The 26,568-nt window shown below is 40.1% G+C and overlaps 1 protein-coding gene across 2 annotated transcripts in view; it reads right to left on the bottom strand.

The window, feature by feature from the left end:
• The window catches only part of TANC2 (tetratricopeptide repeat, ankyrin repeat and coiled-coil containing 2), a 352,683-nt gene that overhangs the window by 197,230 nt on the left and 128,885 nt on the right, over positions 1–26,568 (bottom strand). For both annotated transcript variants that reach the window (XM_088141581.1, XM_088141538.1), the window contains exon 3: positions 26,354–26,425. In XM_088141581.1, coding sequence (XP_087997707.1) covers positions 26,354–26,425 — 72 coding nt within the window. The remainder of the gene's footprint in view (positions 1–26,353; positions 26,426–26,568) is intronic.

A 26,568-nucleotide genomic window follows, 5' to 3' on the forward strand; every position in this document is an offset into this window, starting at 1 on the left:
TGCACTCCACTGTCCCTGCTGTCCCCACCGCCCTGCATTCTACCACCCATGCAGTCCTGCACTCTGCTGCTCTGCACTACGCCCTGCACCCTCGCCACCCCATTCTCCACCTGCCACCCCCGCTGCCCCCGGCTGACCTTTGCCATCGTCTTCCACTAACAAGGTGTGCCAGGGGTGCAGGGCTAGCAACTAACCCCAATAAAAGACTGCAAGCTAAAAACACTAGAGCATGAGTCAAGAATGAATTCAACAAAGCTCTCCCAAAATGTTTGATGATTAGTTGATAGAAAATGATAATATCTTGTATGGGACAGTCAAATGTCCAAGACCATAGCAAAATAAACTTTTAAATAGGGATGGTTTCTCCATTCTAGAGGAGGCAAATTTGCCCAAGTGAGGTTACCCTGTAATACCATGAAGACAGATGGGGGCTACTGCTAGCAATATACAATCCAAAAGTATCCTTGACACTATAGCAAGGATTAAGAGAAGAACCAATAGGATACAGAACTGATAGGAAATGTCCCAACCTTAAACCGAAGATACCAATTACACCCCGGAGCAAAGAAAACATGAAAATCAGTCAAATCAACAGATGTGAATCAACAGCCTCTGAACACTAATAGAAAATAGCTTAGTATGAAACCATTCAAAATGTTGATATATTTAATAAATATTACTGTTGTTAGTATCTAAGATTGGATGAATACCACCCTCTCTTTTAGTACAGAGTAGAATCCAGATTGAGTAAGGGACAAAGGGACAAGCTGAACAGTCCCTTTGGAGAGACATAATTTCACCTCTGGTGGCATGGCAGCTAGTGATAGAAATCTGTTGGGGGTCAATAAGAGAAACTAGAGACAGTAACCAACTGTGACAACTCAAAAAACCTTAAAGTAGTCCTTGTTTAGCAACCACAATTGGGACTAGCAATTCAGTCATTAAGTGAAGCAGTCACTAAGTGAAAACAAGACTGTGCTTATTATCTTACTTCAGCTTTCCTTTGCTTTACAGACCTGCAAAGGTTATAAATACAAGGATTGGTTGTAAAGTTACTTTTTCATCACCACTGTAACTGTGAAAGGTTGCTAAATGAGGCAGTCACTAAATGAGGACTACCTGTATTTGATGGGTACCCCACAAGCCTCAACAGGACTAATATCTTGTCTGGGATAGAAAGGGACATTGGAGAAGCCAAAAATACAGATAAACAATAATTAATGTGTAACAAACAACCCCACAGAAGCTATGGATAGGGAGGGAGCACATCAGCAGTGTCTCCTAGTCCTCTCTAGGACCCCAGCAGCATTAACAGTGTTTTCTAATTCTCTGTAATAAACCTACTTTACTGAGTCTGCTTGGGAATGCAAAACAGAGAGAATTTAATCACTTTACTTGGTATGAAGCCTTGACTACAAATTCTCCATCTAACAACACCCAGGAATTGTCCCTTTATACAGACAATCCCCTACTTACGAACTTTTGAGTTACAAACTTTCGAGTTGTGAACTTTCGCTGATATGAACAAGATGGACCCAGAAGTCAGAAGAAGAAGGGAAAGGGTTAGTTTCTGGTGTGCCATAAACTATCCTTTACCTGCCTTCTCCTACCTTCTGAGAGGTTGGAGGTTTGCATTTGAGTTGGAGTTCCTGGAAAGAGTTAATTTAAGGACAGGAGAGGCAGCGGTGGCTCCCTGAGTGACGGGGGTGGCTATGCAGGAAGCGCTGTTTCGGGTGGCGTTAACCGGAGGAAGTAGAGGGATGAGTGCAGGTACAGTGTGCGCTCTGCAGCTCGTGTAGGAAACTGCTAGCCCTTCACAAAGTCTTGCAGGAGGAAGGCTGAATATTGCAGCCTTCCAAATCACACTGTAAACTCCAACACAAGGCCTCACCCAGCGACGGAATGCACCACGCCCCACTGGCTTGTCCCTTCATCCAGGGAGCCACTGCTGCCTTTCCTGCCTCACTTGGTGATGGAACGCACTGCATAAACTAACCCTTTCCAGGAACTCCAACTCTAACACAAATCTCCAACCTCCTGTATGTGGTGTGCTGTAAACTAACCCTTTCCCACCTTCTCCCACCTTCCAAGAGGTTACAGGTTTGCACTGGAGTTTACAGCACGCTTTGGGAAGCCACAATCTTCAGCCTTCCTCCTGCAAGGCCTCGCAAAGGGCCAGCAGTTTTGCCTCCCACACAGCCGCCCCCTTCACCCAGGAAGCCACCACTGCCTCTCTTGCCTCACCTGGCAACAGAGTGTGCCATGCCCCACCGACTTGTCCCACTGCACTCTCCACAGTCTGCAGGCTATTGCTCCTTGCACTGGCAGCAGAAAACAGAGCTCTCCTCTGCCCACACTGCTGCCCGGCCTCCTCCTCCTCCTCCTCCTCCTCCTCCTCCTCCTCCTCCTCCTCCTCCTCCTCCTCCTCCTCCTTCTTCTTCTTCTTCTTCTTTTCTTCTTCTTCTTCTTCTTCTTTTTACTTTTTACAGTACTTTTTACTTGGTTGGACTTACAAACAAAATGGACTTATGAACAGCCTCTTGGAACGTAACCTATTTGTAAGTAGGGGACTGTCTGTATACAGTAGTCCCAAAGTTTGAATGCTGGATTTATTCATCCTGTCTTTTTGAGTCAATGGTCATGTGGTTATTTATTTCTTCGCCTTTAAAGTTTCTGTCATCTGTTCTTTGTTTACAAATTGTCTTTCTCTGCTGTAAGAATCAGAAATACCAACTTTATCAGCTTCAACCCTTACAGAGAAAACAAGAGACAGGCACTAAATGAGGATGGCAGCAATAACAATACTGTTCCACTGGGCTGGACTGTGATGCAGCATGAACAACAGTATTCCAAGAAGAAACTGCCAGGAGAGAAAGTATAATAAATAAAAAACTGTTCTGAATGCAGTGTATTGAATTAGGCTGAAAAAGCCAATTGTAATCCTGTTATGAAGTATTAGATGGAGATTTGGATCAATGATGCAACCAATGGGATCAACAGGATCAATGATGCAGCCAAGAGTAATAATCATGCTGGTAATCTGCGGCATCATGCCAGCAATAATCATGCTAGTAGTGGCTCTGTTCCATCACATCAGAGCAACCTAGCACAAAAGGAGTCAAAACTAAACCTCATTCACAACTCAACAGAGCCTGAAAAAAGAAGTTAATGCATGGTAGGGGAGTGGAAATTAGTCAGAGGTCTCCCCTCAAAAATTGAGTCTGCCATCTGCACCTTCAGAGAAGTCTAGGATGAGATCATCTCTGATGGACTATGGGTGAAAGATGGAGAGGCAGCAGTTTTAGAATTAAGGAAAACATTACAGCCTCTCTTAGTAAATGCCAGTAGTTCTAGATGATTGATGATAATATTGTCTGTTGCTTCCTTTGCTTCTTGTATTTCTAGTTGTTAGGTTCAGAAGATTTTTTTATGGCCAGAAGGCTTTAAGGGCAAAACATATGTAAGTAAGTGATGCCACCCTTTCGCGGTGCCTGGAGGTTGTAAGGGTCTGGATGGGGAACAACAGGCTTCGGCTGAACCCTGGTAAGACAGAGTGGCTGTGGGTTAATGGCTCCTCTGTTTCAGGGATTTTGTCATCCTTGGTGCTGGATGGGGTGACGCTGCCCCAGACAGACCCAGTGCGTAATCTGGGGGTCCTCCTAGACTCACGGCTCCTGCTTGAAGAGCAGGTGGCAGCCATGGCAAGGAGGGCCTTTGCACAATTTCGGGTTGTGCATCAGTTATGCCCTTTCCTGGATCGGGATGCCCTTCGAACAGTCACTCATGCCCTTGTTATCTCCCAGATAGACTATTGCAATGCGCTCTACATGGGGCTACCCTTGAAGAGTATCCGGAAGCTACAACTGGTCCAGACTGCAGCTGCGCGGGCTATTGTTGGTGCGTAACGCCTCTGCTCCGCGAGCTGCATTGGGTGCCAGTTTGCTTCCGGGTCCAATTCAAGGTGTTGGTTATCACCTTTAAAGCCCTACATGGCATGAGACCAGGTTATCTAAGGGACTGCCTCTCCCCTATGACTTCAACCCGTCCCACCCGATCACACAGAGAGGGCATGCTTTGGACCCCCTCAGTGAAAGAACTTCAACTGGCGGGGTCCAGAAGGCGGGCCTTCTCTGCGGTAGCCCTGCTCTTTGGAACATTCTGCCCCCAGAGGTGCGATTAGCCCCCACACTCCTGGCCTTCCATAAGGCTTTGAAGACCTGGTTCTGCCACCTGGCCTGGGGTGGGGTGAGAATACCTCAAGCATGGGAATGGCTAGCCCCATAGAGTCCTTCTGCCTTCAGCCTCAGATTTTTCATCCTCTTGGTCTCTACTTCTTTTTAGTAATGTTTTAAATTACTAAATTTATGTGTTTATATATTTTATGTCCTAATGTTTGTTGTGAATTGCCCAGAGTTCCCCCACTGGGGGGAGATGGGCGGCTGAAAAATTAAATAAATAAATAAATAAATAAATAAATAAGGCATCCCCAAGGTCAAAGGTTAAATTTGGAGTTACCTACTGGGGTTTGCAGGGTCAACATTTCCTTTGACTTGAACACAACATACTGCTAACTGTTACTTGTGGCTCTTAGATCTATAGGGATGAGCTGGGATATTCAGATGGAACAGCTAGGATGACCTATGGCTGGTTTAGCCATGGGAATTTGCTGCTGTGAGGGAATAGTGCAGAATAATAACAACTGATTACAGCAGGCAATATTGGTTCAGTGTATAAGTAGGATATCACATAACAAATTATTAAATGCTTGGCTTCTGGTTAAAGAATTTATTAGCATATATTTCCAAAAGAAGAAACATAGGTTTCAAAAGAAGAAACATAGTTTGTGCTATTAGTACACAAACACTACTATGTTGACAGAAAACTATCTTTATATTGGAACTGCCAAGACACACAATTACAATGAAGGAATCTGCAGTCCAACAGTCTGGCTTGAATACACCTCTGTGTCACTTTCAAAAATGGATCTTCATAGGCTGCATCCATTTATATTTATGCTTTTATTTATTTATTTATACAATTTATATAGCTGCCCCACCCATTCTCGGTGACTCCAGGCACCTTACAAGAATAAAAATCCCAATACAAAACCCACTTCACCCCACCCCCACCCCCCTGGCGACAACAATACATTTAAACAAACCACTTGATGGGCTCTGTATCAATCTGGGATCCCCAGGCCTGCTGGCACAACCATGTCTTCAAGGCCTTGCGGAAAAGCATCAAGGTGGGGGCCAGTCTCATCTCTGCAGGGATGATGTTCCACACGGAGAGAGCCACCACGGAGAAAGTCCTTCTTGGTCCCACTAAAGCCCCAAGTCATGTAGGGCTTTAAAGGTGATAACCAGCACCTTGAATTGGACCTAGAAGCAAATCGGCAGCCAATGCAGCTCCCACAAAGAAGTGACGTGTGTAAACCTAGGCTTGCACAAAACTATGTGGGCCACCACATTCTGAACCAACTGAAGCTTCTGGATACTTTTCAAGGGCAGCCCCATGTAGCGTGCATTACAACAGTCAAGGCAGGAGGTGACTAGGGCGTGGGTGACTATGAGCAGGGCCTGTTGGTCCAGGAAAGGGCATAACTGGCACACAACCCGCAGTTGCACAAAGGCCCTCCTGGCTACGACTGCCACCTGCTCCTCGAGCAGGAGTCGTGAGCCCAGGAGAACCCCCAGATTATGCACTGGGTCCATCTGGGGCAGTGCAACCCCATCCAAGACCAAAGATGGCAATTCTCCACGGGCTAAGGAACCCCAAACCCAGAGCCATTCTGTCTTGCCAGGGTTCAGTTTCAACCCCTTTGCTCCCCATCCAGACCTTATCAGCCTCCAGGCACTGCGAGAGGGAGGTCATGGCATTGCTTAACTCACCATGGGCTGAGATATACAGCTGAGTATCATCAGCATACTGATGATATCTCACCCCATGGTGACTGATGATCTCACCCAGCAGCTTCATGTAGATGTTAATCAGGAGTGGAGAAAGTACTGAACCCTGCGGAACCCCACAAAGCAGGGGCTGAGGGCCAGACCTCTTGCTCCCTATCAACACCGACTGGGAATGGCCACAGAGGAAGGAAGTGAACCAGGACAACACAGTGCCCCCCACTCCCAACCCCTGAAGCCACTCCAGAAGGATACGACTGAAAAGGGTTCAGATAATCGGTTTCATCCAAGAACCTCTGGAGCTGCAGCGCAACCACCTTCTCCAGCAACCTTCCCCAAAAAGGGAAGATTGGATGAAAATTTTCCAACAGGGTGGGATCTAGCAATGGCCTCTTAAGAAGAGGGTGGACCACAGCCTCCTTAAAAAGTTGGGGTACCACCCCCTCCCCCAGAGAAGCATTAATCACCACCAGAACCCACCCACATGTCACATCCCAAAGCCCATTACCTTCCCATTCCAGGCAGCCACTAGGGACTCAGCAGGACTGCACAGCAGATCTTCAGTAATAACCTCCAGCTCCTTCTGAAACCCATCTGGGTCCATCAGTCACCAGGGGTGGACCAATCTAATACGTCCTGCCTCCCTGCGGAGGGGTAATGGCCCTAGAGAAGCTCATAGCCACCAAGGTATGATCTGACCATGACAAGGGGACCAAAGATAGGTCCACCAATTCCAGATTACATAAGCATTGCTCCAACAAGAACACCAAATCAGGTGAGTGACCACTTTTCCTAGTCAGGCCCTGGATGACCTGGGACAGGCCCATGGAAGTCATGGTTTCTATGAACTCCTGAGCTACCTCTGACCCCACCCCCAGGGATGGCAGACTGAAGTCCCCCAAAACTATACGTTTGGGGAACTCCATCACCAACCCTGCAGTGAGGTCCAGGAGCTCAGGCAGGGAGGCTGTTATGCAGCAGGGAGCTGGTACACCAGCAGCAATCCCATTTGGTCCCTCAAGCCCAACCTAAGAAAGAGGGTCTCACAACCAGGCACTTGTGGAGCGATGCCCCTGGAGGCCACCAGAGATTCTCTGATAACAACAGCCATACCCCCCTCCAGCCCTGCAGTCTAGACCAGTGCCATACTCAATAACCAGCTGGGCACATTTCTGAGAAAGGAACCCCCCACTTTGGACCCAGCCAGGTCTTGGTGATACAAACCAGATCAGCCTTCTCTGCAAGAATCAAATCAGCAATAAGGGAAGCCTTATTACAGGCTGATCTGGCATATAAGAGCAGCAGCCTAAAACCCAGACCTCCACGGATCTGCTGACCAGGTAAATGGGTTGAGTTCAAGGAGCCGGAGCACGGGATCAGTACAAGGCACCGAGGTCGTGTTCCCCATGTGCGGCCCGCCCCTTGTCTCTCACCATATTTCCCTTTATCCGACACCAGTGAAATACATTGCCCTACCCTGTTTGCTCCACCAGCCATCCCATCCCCCATCCTCAGATCTCTTCTCTCAATCTAGAGGGGAATCCCACCAACCAACATGCAACCAGGGGTAAGGTGAGCCTAACAGGTGCTATAGCAGTTGGTTTCAGCACCATCAAGCCACCCCCCCTCCACTCATCTCCACATCAGAGAAGGTCACAACCATCCCCCCTCACCCCCCTTTACACTCACCCTGACTTCACTCAAACTCACAAACACCACCCTGCCTGGTCACTCTGACCTACCCAGCAGGGGGCCACTCCCCCTCCCCTGTCTCTTACCCAGGGGAGAAAGGACAACCACACTCATCTGACTCTCACAAAACACCCCCCCACACACACACAACCCCAGGACCTCCTGTATGCCCTCCCAGGGCCAGATCATAAACTCATACAAAGATTGATCTAAAAAGAAATCAGAATGGCAGTCTAAAAACATATTACGCTGCCCCAAGTGCCCCAAACTCCCCTAATGCCCCAAGCGCTGTTGCAGCTGCCAAGCAACTGAATACCTCCAAGGATCCAAGGCTTTCAATTGCCAATAAGAGTCCAAAGCTCCCCAAAACCAATCAATTGGCCAAAAATCCAGCCAGTAGCCTACCATACTCCCCAACATCAATGTCCATGTGAGTAGGTCCAGCTGTTGGCGAGGGCCAGGGGAGCTTATCATTTCTATCAGCTCCGCTGCCATAATGCAGTCTGCGCCATCTTCTAAAATTGCAATAGCTGCAGCAGCTGACTCTCGGGCTCTCAGATTTGGGCTTGGGTCTAGCCATTCTCCACACAATGAAGGTAGTCCACTGGGGTCCAGGGGAGTCCAAGGGAAGTCCAGGGGATCCCAAACGTCCATAAAATTCAGCCCCCTTCTCCGTCTTCATTCTTACCTGCCCCTCTCCAGTCTCTCCGCTCTTCCAACTCTCTACCTCTCTTCCAACTCTCCAACCTCTTGTTCCTTGTTCCCATCTCCCATTCTAACCTTCTAACTTCCCATTAACACAGTCCTTCAGAATCCTCCACATCCACGAACCACCTCCACATCCAAATTTCCTCTAAAAACCCTTCTTTCTCTCCAAGCACCATCAACAAGCATCTACACACAGTGCCACTATCTTCTCAGAATCTTTAGCTTGTGAACTTATGAACTATTTTAAAAATGCAATTGATTTTACTACAAAAGAACATGTATTTGTAGCTGCAAAATTGGAGAATATGCCACTCCACCATTCTGACTTGTGAACTACTCTTACTGTATGTATGTCTAACTGCTGTGTAATGGCTACTTCTATTTTTCCCACACATGGGTATTATACTTAGATAATAAGCTTCACCATCACTGCACGCACTAAAGAGATGTGGTTTCAATCTTTTAACTCAATTGCTAAAAAACTATCATAACAGCAATATAAGGAAGCACCAAGTAGGACACTGAAAACATCAGCAGCACAGAGAGAAGATGGCCTGTGCAACTGTTCAAAATGGCCACTATAAGAATTGTAAGTAAACAACCCATTTTAATTCTTCTTAATGGATGGCCTCTGTGTAGCCCAAATTAAGGCACCCATAATATCTAAACCTTGAATCTATATATGATGGTCTATGACTGTAATAAAGATTTAATTGGATTTGAATCCATATTTGTTTATTCAAGTTGGATAATTGGAGCAAACAATGCCTTGATATAACTCATAGACTAGGATTCCACTGTGCAAAAATATAGAGGGTGCAATGATCCTGGCAGAGAGTGTTTACACTGCTATAGGCACAGAGAGATGAGCTAGATTATAGAAGAACTTTACAATGGCTGAAATCCAGAGGGTGAACCACCAAGCTGAGAGTAGGAGAAAAATAATGGCTGTATCTAAAAACATTTGTCCATCAGATTGTAAGACATAGACTTCCAAGGTATGAAAATATTTTTCAGATACAAAGATTTGGAGTGGTTTCTTTGAAGTTGGAAGTTTCAGGTGAAAGGCCAGAAGATTAATCCAAGCTACTACAGGGAAGGGACCAATAAATTTCGTATCTAATCATCAGCAAAACCATAATTTGGTTTAAGTGGAACACAGGAAAGCATTGCCAGATCTCCCTGGCAACAATCAGGCCTGGAGAAAAACAAGCAAGGGAACAATCCTCTCTGAACTGATTAGGATAAGATTAGGAAAAAGGCTGAAACAAGAACACAAGAATTCCAGCAAGTAAGTCTGCTTTCAAATGTGGAGCTCATGTATAGGCAATTCAAAGCCATTATATTTTTATTTTCTTCCTCCCACGCTTTTGATGTAATGGGGAAGATGCCAATTTCTTCTGAGAAGGCAGGCCTGTGGCTTGTCTGCCCTTGTATTTTGTTTATATAATGGTTACTAACCACATTATAACTGTGAGAATTCTTTCCTGCATCATTTAAGTTCCTCTTTCTTCTCCTCGCTGGCAGAATCTGCAAGCCAATTTCCATGTTACTGAGTCCAGAGAGGGACAGTGTCAGGAAGAAGTGCCAGGTAGGAGAATCCTGGCCAGTTTGTCTAAATGAAGAACCCATCTCACAAGGTCTGGTAGGAAGAGGATGGGCATTGAAAGAGCATTGAAATTGGCTATAGAATCTGGGGTAGGCCAAAAATAAGTATCCATTTGTGTTTCAGAGTCAGGCTTCCCTTCCACCTGTTTGGAGATTGAGGGCTGGGAAGGGACAGAGTTGGTGTAACAGTCTAATGGCCACCCACTGCATATTGCCTTATCCTTCAAGTCCAGAAAGTCTATAGACATCTTTAGCAACAGAAAGGGCCAGTCAAGTGGACTGGTTGTATAGACATTGCAGATGGAATTGGGGAAAGAGAAGATGTGCATGGACATTTTCAGCTGCTTCCAAGGATCTATCTCTGCCTGGGTATCTCTGCAGTGAATCATATGTTCCAATTTGGCTCTTCTGAGTCTGAAAACTAAAATACATTTCACGTTGAATTCTTCCTTCTGCACAAGTGACATGAAGAGAAGCAATAGATCAGAAGAGGGCAAGGGACCCAGAGTGCATTCAAAGACCAGAAAGGAGCACTAGAAAACTTGATTGTTTTCTTTGAAGTTGGAAGTTTCAGGTGAAAGGCCAGAAGATTAATCCAAGCTACTACAGGGAAGGGACCAATAAATTTCGTATCTAATATTTTAGAGGCATGTGTGGAGGATATAAACCTAGTTGAGAGCTCAACATGATCCTCCATAGCAACAGAAAGGCCTTCTTGGTAATAGTGATCAGCAAATCCATTTCTAAGAATCCTTGGCAAAATTTAGCTGCTCCTTGAGAAGTTGCTGTGATTCTTGCAGGAAAGCCAAACCTCTGGAATGGAGAAGGGAGGAGTAAAGCAGGCAACAGATGTGGATGGTACCCCTAAGAAGCCTGAAAAGATGACATACAAGTAGAAGAATAAACAGCCAGAAGTAAACATTCAAACCAGTTGTCTTTTTGGTAGCTTACATAACAACACAAGTATTGTTCCAGGGTAGCATTTGTTCCCTTGCCATTGGATTTTGGGTGATGTGCTAAAGACAAATGGAGCTTAATGGGCTGTGAAATGAGCCCCATAGTCTGAATCAAATAACCTATTACTTTTGTTATTTTCTTGTCCTTTTTATTGAAAAATTCAAAGGCAACAATGCCTTGATTTCAAACTTCTTCAGTGCAATTGTACAGCTAGGAGTTTTGTTAATTTGGAGACATCTCCTCTGGATATATTCTGTTTGCTGCAATCAGACATGCATCACTCAACCTACGGTATTCATAGTGGCTGAAACTAGCTTTTTAAAACTCTTAAAACTTTCTCTTCTTTTAGCCACAAGGGGGAGCTCCAACATAAGGACAAAATTAAATTAAATTAAATTAAATTAAATTAAATTAAATTAAATTAAATTAAATGTTCAATTTTATGTTAAGAGTGATAATGGAATTTAATTTTTAATGTAAAAGCTAATATTAAGAGCTTCTTTGGGTTTTTATTCTAATATAGTACTATTTGGTTATTCATATACTATGTTATTGAATATTACTGAACTGTTAAAGAATTCCCTATCAACGTTTTAATCTGTTTCTTTTACTTAATGAATAGACATTCTAAGCATAAAATTACTTATTATTTTTAAGTATATTATTTACTCATCTAACATGAGCAGGAGGAAACACTACAGAGAAGAATCCAAAATGGAAGAAGCTAAGCTTGATTCCTTTACTGCCTTTCCTCAACTTAAAAAAATTCTTACACAAGAGCTGCATAGAAAGGAAGATAATCTCTCTGCATTAATTCAGCGAATACATCAAGATTTAGAAGCAAAATTCAATTCTCTGAAGGCTGATATTAATTACAGATATGGTAAACTAATGACTCAGTAGAATATCAAAACAAAGAAATTAAAGAATTACAGACAGAACATCTGACATTGTCTTCAGAAGTCTCAGCAGACAGAACCAAGTTAAGTTGGAAACCAAATTAGAACTAGTCAAAACAGAAATATGCAAAAATAATTTAAGCTTCAGAGGTATATCTGAGGATTTCAGTAAAGAAAATATGGAAAGAGAAATTAAAAATGCATTCAAGACTTATCTTAACCTGGACATAGATGAAATCCTGGAAAGTTAAGAAGCCTACAGAATATATCCTTGGACAGTACAAAGTGGAAAACTACTACAGGATATACTTATGAAATTCACATATTTTAAAACTAAAGAGGTAATACTGGAACTAAAAAGAAGTGAAATTCTCTTAAAACTTGGAGATTCAATAATTGAGATTGTACCAGATGAGACTGCACCAGACATATTTCTGAAAATAGGAAGAGGAGGAATCAGAAATTTTTGACAACTGTTCTTCAGAATAAAAAGATTATATATAGATGGCTTACTCCACTTTGGAGGCATTATGTGGGCAAAGTTTTATATATTCTGTTGATGATGTACAGAATACTGTAACAGATCAGGGGAATAAAGGGTGAGGACAGATCAAAAACTGGACCAAGCAGCTGGTACTTTCACATAATTTATTCAAGAATAGTTATAATGGATCAAATCAAAATATTCTCAACTAATATTAACCATTTGAATAGTTCATTTAAAAGGAAAATATTTTAAGAAAGAACAAAAACATATGTCTTCTGAAGACACATTTTAAAAATAATCATGAAATTCTGTTAGAATGTAAGCAAATGGGTCAAAAATTTGTGGTCCTTGGATAGACAGATATATATGCCATGATGCTAGAGAAACAACTTTAAGAAGAAGGAACTTTAACTTTTAAAGGGAAAAATGGATCTTTTTGATCAGGCCTGCACAGCATATGGCCCGTGGGCCGGTTGTGGCCCACCAAAGGATTTCATGCAGCCCGCATCGCTCATGAGCACGAGGTCTGAAAATGCAGTATGTGTTTTTTTTTTAAATAAAGTTTCCGCGATGAACTGTCGCAGGGGTGATTTCCGGGAAATAACCAATCAGCACTCAGCCTGTGAGCGCTGACATGTTATGACGGCGATGAGGTTGGCAAAATTACTCACGGAAGCAGCTCTGGGAGAACGGCCATTTCCAAGCTCACTTGGAAAGTGAGGCGCTAAAAACCTATCTGCAGCCCGAAGAGGTTTAGCCTATTTAATTTCGGCTCTTACCTACTGCCAAGTTGTGCAGGTCTGTTTTAGATGGAGATTGAATGAGATATTATTACAAAAAGAAATGGTGGTGGAGGATTATAAAAAGAAGGTAAAGGAATTTTTTGAGAATAATCTTAATAAAGGTACAGAAATAAGGATGGTTTGGGATGCAAGTAAAGGTTTTGTAAGAGGATATTTTTACATGCAATAGTGAATTTAAAAAGAAAAGGCAAGAGAAAATGCAAATGATTTTAGATGAGATAAAAAAAAGATGAAGAATTTAAAAAATATCCAGGGATAACTATAACTCACCAAATCAAGCTTTTACTGAGGCAACTACTGTATCTATGTTAACAGTGAGAAAGATGGAAATAAATATGAACTATGCAAAAAAAAAATTGAATTTGCAAATAAACCAGGGAGATTGTTGGCAAACAAGTTGTGAAAAGAAAAAGAAGAGAAAGTGATAATAAAGTTACAAGAAGGGAATAATGTAATAACAGATAATGTGAATATGTGAAAAGTGTTTCATCAGTATACAAAGGCCAAGAAATTTTCTCAGAAAAAGTGGATGAATAATTGCATAAACAGAATTTACTAAAGATTACAGATAATCAGAGACAAATTTTGAATGGACCTATAACAATAAGGGAGCTGTGTGAAGTTATCAAAAATACTAAAACCAGAAAGGTACCTGGTCCAGATGGGTTGTTTTGAAGATGAGCTTTTACAACCTTTACAATAAACAAATATTATTTTGCAGAATGGAAAGATTCCTGATAGTTGGAAGGAGCCTAATATAACATTAATACCTAAAGAGGGACAACATTTGACTTTAACAAGAAACCATTGACCAATATCTTTACTGAATATTGATTACAAACTGTTTACCACAATTTTGGCTGAAAGGTTGAAAATAATTTTACAGGAATTTATTCATGCAAATCAATGTGGGTTTTTACCTAAAAGACAATTACAAGATAGTATTAGAAATGTTTTGCATATTCTGGAATACTAGGAGCAACATAATAAAAAACAAGCTGCATTGATAATTTTAGATGCAGAGGAGGCCTTTGACAATTTGAATTGGATTTTTTTTGTTTAGAGTTCTCGAACATATGAACCTTGGAGATAATTTTATTAAATGGGTACGGTCGACGTATGCTTCTCAGAAAGCACAAGTAACTGTTAACAAAACAAAACCTTGTGAAATTCAAAAAGGGACAAGACAAGGATGTCCACTGTCTCCACTTTCATTCATTTTGGTTCTTGAGGTATTGAATAGAGACATAAGACAATTTTAGAAGATCCACTAGAAGGAATAGAAGCATTAATGGGAAAATTAAAGGACTTTGGTATATTAGCAGGTTTCAAGATTAATAATCAGAAGACAAATGTTAACAAAAATATGAAATTAGAAGATCAAATAGAATTAATGGAGAAAACTGGTTTTAGATTGAGAAAAAAAAATAAAAAACTTGGGTATTGCTATAACAAATATGAATTGTATGTTATTTCAAAATAATTGTGTTAAGACATGGACTGAAATTGTGTTAAGATGGGGAAAATTAAAACTGTCACTGTTGGGGAGAATTTCTGTGATAAAAATGAATGTTTTGCCAAGAATGATGCTTTTGTTTCAGACAATACCTGTTTTGACAATGGATGTACCATTTAAACAATGGCAAAAAGATATATTTAAATTTATATGGCAAGGGAAAAAGCATGAGTTAAATATAAAGTGTTACAAGATACAAAGGAAAGAGGGGGATTGGGTTTACTGGATTTGAAATCGTATTTCACTGCTTGTTGTTTGGTCTGGATGAAAGAATGGATGTTGCTGAGAAACAAGAGAGTTTTACAGTTAGAAGATCATGACCTAAGGTTTGGATGGCATGGATATTTATGGAATGATAAAGTTAAAATTAATGTGGACTTTAAAAATAATTTTATGTGACGTGCCATATTGAAAATATGGAATAGATTCAATCCCAGGTTATGCCCCAAAACACCTTTATGGATCTCAGCTCAAGAAGCATATCACAGAAGAGAAATGGCAGAAAAGATAAATGGTTGATGTACCAGGATTTATTGGAAAACTATTAAGGGGAATTTAAAATCAAATCAAGAGAACAACTAATAGCAGAAGGATACAGTTGTCAATGGTTTTCCCATTTACAGTTACTTGAAATATTTAAAATGGATAAAAAGATTTATGGTATGGAGCAAAGTAAGTCAGAATTTGAAATACAGTTGTGTACTGATGATGAACATGTAACTGCTAAAATGTACAAGCTTTTGTTGAAAATTGAAACAGAGGAAGAACAGGTTAAAGAATGTATGATAAAGTGGGCTAAGAACTTTGGATATAATATACAGATGGATCAATGGGAAAATATGTGGTTAAAAGGGGTGAAATTTACATTGTGTTATGATCTCAAAGAGCATCTTTATAAACTGATGTATCATTAGTACATGATGCCAGAGAAATTATCTAGAATGTATAAAGGCATTTCAAATGTATGTTCAAAATGTGAACAGCATAAAGGGATATTTTATCTTGCTAAGTGGACATGTAAAAAAGCTAAAAAAATTGGATTCAGGTACATACTTTGATACAGAGGACTTTAAAGATCAATATTCAATTGAAACCACAACTTTTCCTTTTAGGATTAATGGACAAGCAGTTAAAGAAAGAGCCATGGAAGATTATTTCAATATATGATTACGCAGCAAGATTACTATATGCACAGAGTTGGAAAGATTTGACACTACCCACTATGGAGGAATGGTTGGTGAAGTTGAGAGATTTTGCTGAAATGGATAAATTGACTTATCAAAAAGTCAATTTATCCATTTCAGCAAAATCTGTCTTTTCTCTTATCAAAAAGACACTATCTACATTTACTGGTGACTGGAAGCATCTTACAGACTTTTTGTATAAAAAATAATAATAATAATAACTTGTGATTTATGGTTTTGATGATTAGACAGGAGAGATTATAGAAACAAGGGTAATATGATATAGCGTTAGAGAGTGAGGTTAAAATATATTTGTACTTATAATTGCTGTGAAGAATATCAGAAGCTATTTCTTTATATCTTTTTTCTTTCTTTTCTATTTTTCCTCAACTTTTTTCCTTTTCTTGTACTTTTTGCTTTTTCTTTGATTTCTTTCTTTTTCCTTTTTCTTCCTTACTTTATATCAGTTTGTGTTAGTTTTTATCTTCTTGTTGAAAAACTTTAATAAAATTATATTTAAAAAAAAGAGAAACAAGTTTAAGAAGTGGAAGTAAAATTCATAGTATTATGCTTTCAGACTGGAAAATCTGGAAGAATAACAATTGCCTCAATTTATGCTCTGAATTATAACAAAATTCTATGAAAGATTTTTTTCAAGTAGTTCTTGAAATTGCAGATGGAGATATCTTAATCCTTTGAGATACGAATGAATTTTTTGCCCCCAAATATGGATGAAACAATTTCATCCAAAAGAAACTCCAGCAAACTTCCTCAAAACCTTTCAGCTTATATGTCATTGTTACCACTTTTGGAGGTATGGAGATATAAACATCCTACAGAGGGAGAGTATACCTACTACTCTTTAGTTCCTAAAACTTATTCAAGAATAGGCATGCACTGGATTTCTAGTTCATTCCTAACCAACCTTATAGACATGGAAGTCGCAGCTCCTACTTACGTATGACGTAAGTCATAACCCAATAATTGTTAGAGTAAATAGAGATTGAATAGATGGAGGCTTAATGAATTACTACTACTACTACTACTACTACTACTATTATTATTATTATTATTATTATTATTATTATTATTATTATTATTATTATATATTAAATTGAAGTGTTTTCAGGAACTAAAGAGCATTCTTCCAAATCAGTTTAATTCTTGATGTTTCTTTATCTGCAGTAAGGGATTCTAGTACAGCATTTATGAGAGGTTAGTTTATATCTCTGGCATCAAACAGAAAGAAAACCATGCATAAATAGCAAGACATATTACTGAATAATTTGAAGTAACTAGAGCCAAGGCATAAACTTAACCCAATTTTGGATTTAGAACAAAAGAGAAAAGCAATACAGAATCAACTAAATTTACTGGAAGTAAAAGAGACCTACTAGGAGCTAAATTTACAACAAAAGAGATGATGCAGCAATTTGTGAATTACTATACCAGATTATATAGGAAACAGATATCTGATCTGTAAAAGACCTGGTATTCCCCCTTTGGCACAAACCACCTCAACTAGGCATTTTGCATAACTGTCTACCAGTTGCTGACATCAACTGGGAGGAATTTTTTTCCACTCCTCCATACAGAATTTTTTCAGTTATGCGATGTTTGAGCAGTTTCTTCCATGAACAGCCTGTGTCAAATCCCTACGGTATCTTGAAGAGATTTAGATCAGCTTTTGACTTGGCCACTCCAGAACACTTAATTTCTTTACAGGTAGTCCTCACTTAATGACCATTTGTTCAGATTGTTTGAAGTAATGATGGTGCTGAACGAATGCTAGTTATGACCAGTCCTTGACGTTATAACCACTGCAGTGCCCCCCCGCAGTCACATGATCATAATTTGAACACTTGGCAGCCTGCCCACATTTAAAACTGCAGTGTGCACTTCAACTGCCCCCACCTGCCTGACTCCCCCCATCTCTGCCCTTTGGGCTGCTCTACACTCCACCCCCCACACCCCCTGCTGACCTTTGCCATCTTCTTCCTCCCGCTGCTGCTAAGGTATACCTGTCACATGATGTTTCGTGGTGGCTTTGCAAGGCGTCACAAAGGGCCAGCAGCTGCCTCGGTCAGGTATGCCTCATCAGCAGCAGGACGAAGAAGATGGTGAAGGTCAGCTGGGGCAGTGGGGGGTGGCAAGGGTAGGCAGCGGTGGAGTGTAGGGCAGCCAAAAGCACCCCTGCAGTCATAAGTGCAGGCAGACTGCCAAGCATTTGAATTTTGGTCACATGACTTCGGGCACCAGCCACAAGTCACTTTTTTCAGCACATTTGTAACTTCAAACAGTTGCTGAATGAATGGTTAAGTCGAGGATTACCTGTATATGCCATGGGTTCACACATGAAAGACAAACCAACAGGAAGGGGTGATCCCATCTTCCTCAACTTCTTTCACCCTGCCCCCAGATATGCTCTAAAGTATATAAGAATATGCATATGGGATGATATTGAAACTTAAGGCTTAGAATTTATAAACTGGTATGTGTAGGGTTATCAGTTGGAAAGGAGGAAAAATGGGGGTAAAAGGAGGACACTCTGTTTAACTTTCTTGGCATCTATGGCAAAAATTACAGTGAAAAATTGCAAAAACACACACACAGAAAAAACAAATAAGTACTTAGGCCTACATGTATATGAAATTACTTTTTCCAGCATCAGAAGGAGTGGTTTTTCAATTTCAGGAATGTGCTAGAGCCAGCTAGAAGGCAAAAGCCTTCAGCATGTAACTGATTAAGGTCTTGTCAATTTCAGGCAGCGGGGAAGCCAGCCCTGAGGGTGCTAATCAACTAATTAAGGTCACAGAGTAGAGCTTATTAACTTGCAGTTAGAACCTATTAGGGAAGTGCTGTGCTGTGGAGGAAAGCTGCTTAGGAAGAGATACTCAAAAAGCCAACAATAATTGTTTTCAAGGCTATGCCTGCCCAATGGAGGACATAAAGGAGGACATGTCCTCCTTTTGTCAGAAGTCTGGTAACCCTAAGTATGTTGTATCAAAGCTTGTTAATTGCTATGTTGTACAGTATTTCTTTATTTTACTTTTTCAGAGTACTTCATTTTTTTTTCTTAAGTTCTCACTGAAAAAGATTTTTTTTCTCTACTCTGTAATGAAACTCATCTCATGATTTCTTCTCTGTATGAGTGTTAACTATCCCAAACACTGAAACAAGTAGAAATCATAGTAAGCTTCTACTCCGAAGCATATTGTCTGATGTACTGTATGACTTATCCACAGAATGCCCTGATCCTCAGTGATCACTGCAAGTGGGGATGAGAAAAGGTAGATTGTTAGACCTTAACCTGACAGTGCACATCTGTGTGGTTTTTCTGTAACTGATAGGCAGGTATATTTGCTCCTCATTGCATTGATTCCATTTCTGAAAGATCCAAACAGCCAAGAAAAGAAATAAGAAATGATGTAAAAAGGATGTAAAATTTCCTCTCTTTCCCATATCTTACCTCTTCTAATCCAGTAGTAATGTATGGCTGTGAGAGCTGGACCATAAAAAAGGCCGAGCGCCGAAGAATTGATGCCTTTGAACTGTGGTGCTGGAGAAGACTCTTGAGAGTCCCCTGGACTGCTAGGAAGTCAAACCAGTCAATCTTAAAGGAAATCAACCCTGATTGCTCATTGAAGGATCGATAATGAAGCTCAAGCTCAGATATTTTGGTCACCTAATGTGAAGAGAGATCTCTTTGGAGAAGACCCTGATGCTAGGAAAGATTGAAGGCAAAAGGAGAAGAGGACGGCAGAGGATGAGATGGTTAGATAGCATCACTGAAGCAATGAGCATGAAACTGAGCAAACTCAGGGAGGCAGTGAAGGACAGGAAGGCCTGGCGCAATATGGTTCATGGGGTCACGAAGAGTCGGACACAACTTAACGACTAAACAACAACCTCTTCTAGCCTAGCTCCTCTAGGTTGTCTAGTGTATCCTGCCATACTAGTTCATCCCACAATTCATTAGGGAAGTCCTCTTTACATTGCTCAGTTAGAGCTAATTTGCTCAAACCAACATCTGTTGCATAAATTTGAAAATGAGCCACATATGCCTGCATTCTGCAGTTACCATGGCACACTGCAAATTCCATGGTTAGCTGTTGCTCTTCTGGCAGATTAATCAAAAGCGGGTTCCAATTTAATCATGAAATTTCCATAATTGTCCAACACAGGGTCATTATTCTCTATAACTGGAACTGCTAAGCTCTGTCTGTCAGAAGTCCAAGTATAAATCCCATCCAAAACTGATCTGTAGGAAATTCAGTGGGTCCCAAGGAAATAAATAACTTAGACTGAGTGACAAAGACTCTGGAGTCCCATCATATTTCCCAGGTGAGAAACCAACAGCATCATTGCAAGAACTGAGGTCATCAAAGATGATACAACAGCAGGAGACAGTTGAATTTTCCCCAACTGCTGCATTATCTGAGTGATAGTATGGGTGAATTGGTTAATTTGGCAACTACAGTTCTGATGCAGATCCATTTGAATCTTACACTGGATTAAGGTCTTGGCAACCTGTTTAGCAGAAAACAATGTTCCAAGAGCACCAGTGTCCATGGTCTGGATCTAAAAACTTAAAGATTGCCTCCCAAGTAGAGATTTTCTGGAATTAATTTCAGATCTCTCTAGTAACAATCAGGACTGGAGAAGAATAGGAAAAGCACAACTGTCTCTGAGCTCAGATAAGTAAGATTTATTAGGAAAACTAGTAGAATAAGAAAACTGGAATTCTTTCTAATGTGGAACTTATTAATAGGCAATTCAAAGGCAAATTCTGGCTTTCTTCCTCCTGCATTTTCAGTGTAGCAGGGAGGACATCAAATTCTTCTGAGAAGACAGGTCAATCTGTCCTTTAGTTTTATTTAGATAATGGTGACTAGCCATATTAACCATCTGAGAATCCTCTCTTACAAGTACCTTAAACAGAAACAAAACTGGTTTGTAATCAATAAGCAGTGTGGGTAGTAGCAAATGGTACAAAACTAAACAAACAAAAAATCCTAGCAGGGGCTATGATCTGAAAAAAAGCAATTTTAGTAATATACAACCACAGTTCATAGGTGGTGAAAAATTCAAATTTCATAGACTAATAATTAGCTGAATAAGCACAGGCAACAGTCTCCACACATGTAAAGCACTCTGACAGGTTCAGATTCAACTCAGCTTTCTTAAATTGTTTTACAAGTAGGGAGTTAAAGTACTATGCTCAGACTCCAGAGGGAAACTTATGTCTTAGGGAGGATTGTCAGGGATGATACTCTGAAGAATCTCCTGATGTTCTGATAGGCTTCTAGAAGCCTATCAGAACATTGCCCAAATATCTAGAAAAGACATAGCAAAAACCTCTCTTCAGCTTATTTGGTTTAAGTCTAGATGAATGCGCATTCCATAAAACTCTAGAAGGTTAGGAACATCTATTGGTAAGACTTTTTCTTTGCAGTAATAATAGGACAAGGAAAGACATCCAGATATGATTATAAGTTGCTAGTTGAGGACTTCCTGGAATCTAAAGAATGGCCACAACTTTACCTGAGTACTCCAGGCTGCCTATGAGATACACCACATACTTTATGTGGGTAATTTCAGGAAGTCCAATTCATGCTCAGTGACTCCATGAGTCCCATCCTCCATTCTCTGTATTCAGAGGCATAACTTAAGAGGAGAATATGAGAGGTTCCTTAATATGAAGAAGTCAAAGCATGAGCTCCCCCATTTCCTGGCTATTGGTGCTACATGCCTACACAGTATTCAGAAGAGCTGTATTTCTCAGTACTGACATTTTTATCTCTGATCAGCTCTCCTTTCAATAGAAGCCAAAAAAGCTAGGAGCCTGAATAAGAAATCTCTGAGACCATAGTTAGCCCTTGGAATGAAGGAAGATGCAGACAAAAGATAGAAACAGCCATGTTGCTCAAACAAGACAGCTGAGTGTAAGAATCAGGATGACAGGGGAAAAAAAGTGTAGCTTCTTATCTAGAAGGGCTATAATAGTTAATCTTCAGATATTGGTCAGAAGATGTGAACCACCCCAGAATTTTTAAAAAAGACCAGTCCAAGACTGAGTCAAGAGAAATTTTCCTCAGCTTTTCCAGCTATGTTGTAGGAAGATTTTCTAGAAGATTCTTCAGAATCAACTTAAGCCAGTAATTAATACTATTTATTCCTCCTACCTCTATCCTTCTCTTCCTTCCTTCTTCTTCTTCTAATCTAAAACAATAGACGGTTGCCAAATCTTAGATATCCAGAGTTATTTATTCAAGTCCAGATTTCTACCCAGAATGAAGGAAAGCAATATAAGGCCTAAATTCATTTTGATACAGAAGTGAAACTTCTTTTTCATTAAGCAATTAAGCTATAAGTTTCTTGCCTAGTCTTTTCTAGACTCACAAATAGTTGGGGAGTCTCCAATGTTGGAGAAAAGTTAATGCGCTCGCACTGGAATTCCATTAAAATTGGGCTTGTTGCAAAAGATTTCCTTGGAAATAAAGCTGGATATTGCCTTTTTGTTGTAATATTTTCCCATAATCTGTCTGCTAATTGGAGAAGAATCATATAACAATTTAAGTTATTTTATCCATAATTTATTTCAGGTCAAATACAGAATATAATTTGAAAATAATGAGAATCCCTTATCCGAATGTTTTAATGCATAAAATAAATGATTATTAATACTATGTTGCCTTTTTTAATGTTATATTGATAATACAGGTAGTGCTTGTTTAGCAACTGCCTCGCATAGTGACTGTTTTTAAATTTATTTATTTATTTATTTGAATTTCTCCCTTGCCCATCTCCCTCCAATGGGGGACTCTGGGCGACTTACAAAAAACATTAAAACTGTAAATATATCTAAAATACATAATACATCTAAAATTTAAAAACAGTACTAAAAAAGGAAGATCCAAGAAGATGGAAAATCTGGCTGAGGACAGCTGGCCACTATGGGGCTAGCCATCCCCCTGCTTGAAGTATTCCCTTCCCATCCCAGGCCAAGTGACAGAGCCAGGTCTTCAAGGCCCTTCGGAAGGCCAGGAATGAGGGGACCAATCGCACCTCCAGGGGCAGAATGTTCCAAAGAGCGGGGGCTACCGCAGAGAAGGCCCGCCTTCTGGATCCCGCTAACTGAAGTTCTTTTACTGAGGGGGTCCACAGCATGCCCTCTCTGTGTGATCGGGTGGGACGGGTTGAAGTCATAAGGGAGAGGCGGTCCCTTAGGTAACCTGGTCCCATGCCATGTAGGGCTTTAAAGGTGATAACCAGCACCTTGAATTGGACCCGGAAGCAAACTGGTACCCAATGCAGCTCGTGGAGCAATTATGTTACATGGGTCCTTCTAGGGGCTCCAAAAATAGCCCGCACGGCCGCATTCTGGACCAGCTGTAGCTTCCGGATACTCTTCAAGGGTAGCCCCATGTAGAGCGCATTGCAATAGTCTATCTGGGAGATAACAAGGGCATGAGTGATTGTTCAAAGGGCATCCTGATCCAGGAAAGGCGTAACTGATGCACAACCCGAAGTTGTGCAAAGGCCCTCCTTGCCATGGCTGCCACCTGCTCTTCAAGCAGGAGCCGTGAGTCTAGGAGGACCCCCAGATTACGCACTGGGTCTGTCTGGGGCAGTGCTACCCCATCCAGCACCAAAGATGACAAAGTATATGACAGTAATAAATGGTACTATAGATAGAAAAAAATAATTTTCCGACCAATTTGCACACTTACGCCCAAATTTCTGCACTTGACAACAATGAATGCCAGAGTGAGAGTTAACACTGGCATTGCTGCATGAGATAACTTTATCTAAATAAGACAGCCGTAACCAGCAATCTTCACAGCGTCTCTCTCTCTCTCTCTCTCTCAGTCACACGGTTTGCTTAGTGTTCATGTTGCTTTGCGACCATTTCATCAGAACCAATTCCAATTGTGAGGACTACCTTTACACAGTGAATTAGTTCATCAAAAGAGTCTTTGGTTGAGCTCAATTTATGCTGACTTCACAGATACATCCTTGGCACCAGTACCAATTTGCCATTGCCTTTTTGGGGGATATTATTTTAATTGCATAGTCTAGTTTATAACCCTTGTATTCCCTGGAGATATCCCATGCAGGTACTACCCAGGCCCAATCCTGCCTAGCTTTGAAGCTTACACAAAGTCAGCCAGGTGCTGCTACCTGCCATTTTTATTAATACCCATCCTAGCACATAAATAAATAAAATTCATATAAATAGAAAACAACTCTATTGACAAAGTTACTCAGTAATGCACATTAACTTTGCTGACATAAAAGCTGATATCACTGCATGAATTAAAAAGAAAAGATGCTCAATCAAACCAAAGGCAAGCAGTTGAATCCCACAATGGCCAACTAAAGACCTATGGGAAGTTGATTATACCTTCTCTCCAAATAAATTATTCCAAGATTACATACTAATAAGAAAAATCACTTTATTTTATATTATTTTTTACAGCTTTTCAAATGGTAATTGTGAACTGAGGAAAGTTCACAACTTAATTAGAAAGTTCTTTCTACTCTTCTACAATGTTGATTTTTTTGTATTTTATTTTTTTAAATTGTAAGTTCTTCAGAAATAAATGTAAAACTGTGGAAATAAATGATACACATTTTGTTATATCTTTATCTTCTAAACTAACACCTTCAAATTATTCAGATTTAATTCTCAAAATATTAATTTGCTGAAATTAATATAATTAATTGTAGCTTTTAAAATAAATTATTACTATTTTTTTTATTTTGGGCCACCACTTATTCAAGCATAACTGTAAACCTGAAAAAAAAATGAATACCATCTGCCCAGAATACAAATCTTTTAACCTATTTTTTACTGACACAATTTTCAAACAAAACAACACATACATTTTACAAAGAATAAAACCATGAAAACTCTATACAGATTACAAAATTATTTTTATCTTAATAAATATATATAGAACTTCCAAGCTACAGATTTCTAAGGGATACTAATAATTACATCCATGCCATTTTCATTTGTTTTATTATTTACAAGAACATGTGAAGTCATACATCAAAAGAAAGTGTCTGCTCTATAGACTATGGAATAAAAATGCTGGATGCCATTTACAGTACTTGTCTCAGTTTCAACTTATTTCAGAGCAAATTGGGATTCTTTGGGAAAAAGTGGGGGGCTACTAATACTTTTGGCTGCATCTGTATAGACATTTATCATGCAGCCAGGCAGCAACCTCTCCCTCAGCCCTTTCTTAGAATTCACCCCCAGCATCAGAACATCTTCATTCCTGAACAAGTCAGCTTATTTCCAATCAGCAGTGATCCAAGTAATTTCAGCTAAGCACAGAGGAGCTCTCTTTTCGGGAGCAGAAAGCAAAGAGTAATTGATTGCTCCTTCTTACAGTGAAAAGGTCTACATTTCTCTGTGCAGAAGGAGGAAAAAGAAACATGGTTTAGCTCCTTAAGCTAAGAGTTGCTCAGAAAGAGAACATTCTGAGAGCCAAGCAGGACCTCTTGTTTGTTTGTTTGTTTGAAGAAGGTTGCAAGAAATCTGGAGGACAGTAAAATGTTTCTGAAGGGAGGAACTTTAGAGAAATGAGGGTCTTCTTTTCTCTGAATTTTCCCTACATTTTTCCCACTATAATGGTGATCTGGGGAGAGTAATCCAGTCCTTGAACCTGTTTTGGTTCCCTGCCTTTGCTTTAAAATATCCTAATCATTCCTTCCTTTCTCCCCCAAGCTTACCCACTTCTTGATTTTTTACTGTTGTAAGTGTGCATGTGACAATGTTTTTTGTATAAGTGCTTACATTTCTTGGTATCTAAGATAAATAGGAACAATATTTCAAGAAAGCAATTATTTTATCAAACATACAGCCACTATCTGGTAACTGCTATGAGGCATAGTCCACAATCTATGTTAACGGTGCATTACTGAGAAAATATTAGCTGATTTCCTTATACAGTTATTTAAATTGGATGCTTTAAGAAAGGATAGGTGCATCTTTTATTGAGAAGAGTCAACAAAAGTTGTAATCTTTTGTTGACTCTTCTCAATAAATCTTTCATGCATCTAGAACAGATAAGGTAACAAGTGGATGCTGCAAGAGGGTAGAGTGTGGCTGGTTAAAATCTAAAATTCAGTAGAAAGAAGAACAGAGAAAGCAGAAAATATACAGATAGCTGGTGCACAGCTGATAAAGTGAAGTGAGAGAACATTTCTTCTTCAGAATAGTTCTCCACTGATATCTTAAGACAGCTCAATAGAGCGGTATTCTGGTGAGGTATTTTCTCAAATAATCATTGGTTACCAAATTTCAATTTACTGTGATCTTTTGCATCTGCTGTTGTTTTTGAGATACTCTTAATAAAACCTATGTATTAAACGATATTTCTTGGGAGAAGGAATTGAGGATATGCAGGTGAGCTCCTACAATGTTATGTACAACTTTTTATTTCTCTCTTTAAAAATCAGAATTTCTTTAAAACATATGAATTACTATAGATTTTAAGTACTTCCAAATAAAAATAAACATAAAACATCTCATAAAATGAAATGCAAGAACACTTTGAAATCAATTTGTTTACTTACCTTGTCCAGAATGGCTCTGACAATAATCTATGCTTGCCTGCCTTCGATCTGGTGGTTCCTCGTTTCCTCCATCTACAGGAGAACCAAAATAACACAAACAGATCAGTTCAACAGAGAGATTAGGCAGATACAGTTTCTCTTCCATTGCTATTACTATCTCTTAAAAGACAACAAACTAATTAATTACAGATAGTCCTCTCTTAACAATGGTAATT

Source organism: Python bivittatus, unplaced genomic scaffold (assembly GCF_059951505.1).
Source record: "Python bivittatus isolate LINGU-HERP-01145 unplaced genomic scaffold, Pbiv_v1 ctg000000_np1212, whole genome shotgun sequence".
NCBI lineage: Eukaryota > Metazoa > Chordata > Lepidosauria > Squamata > Pythonidae > Python > Python bivittatus.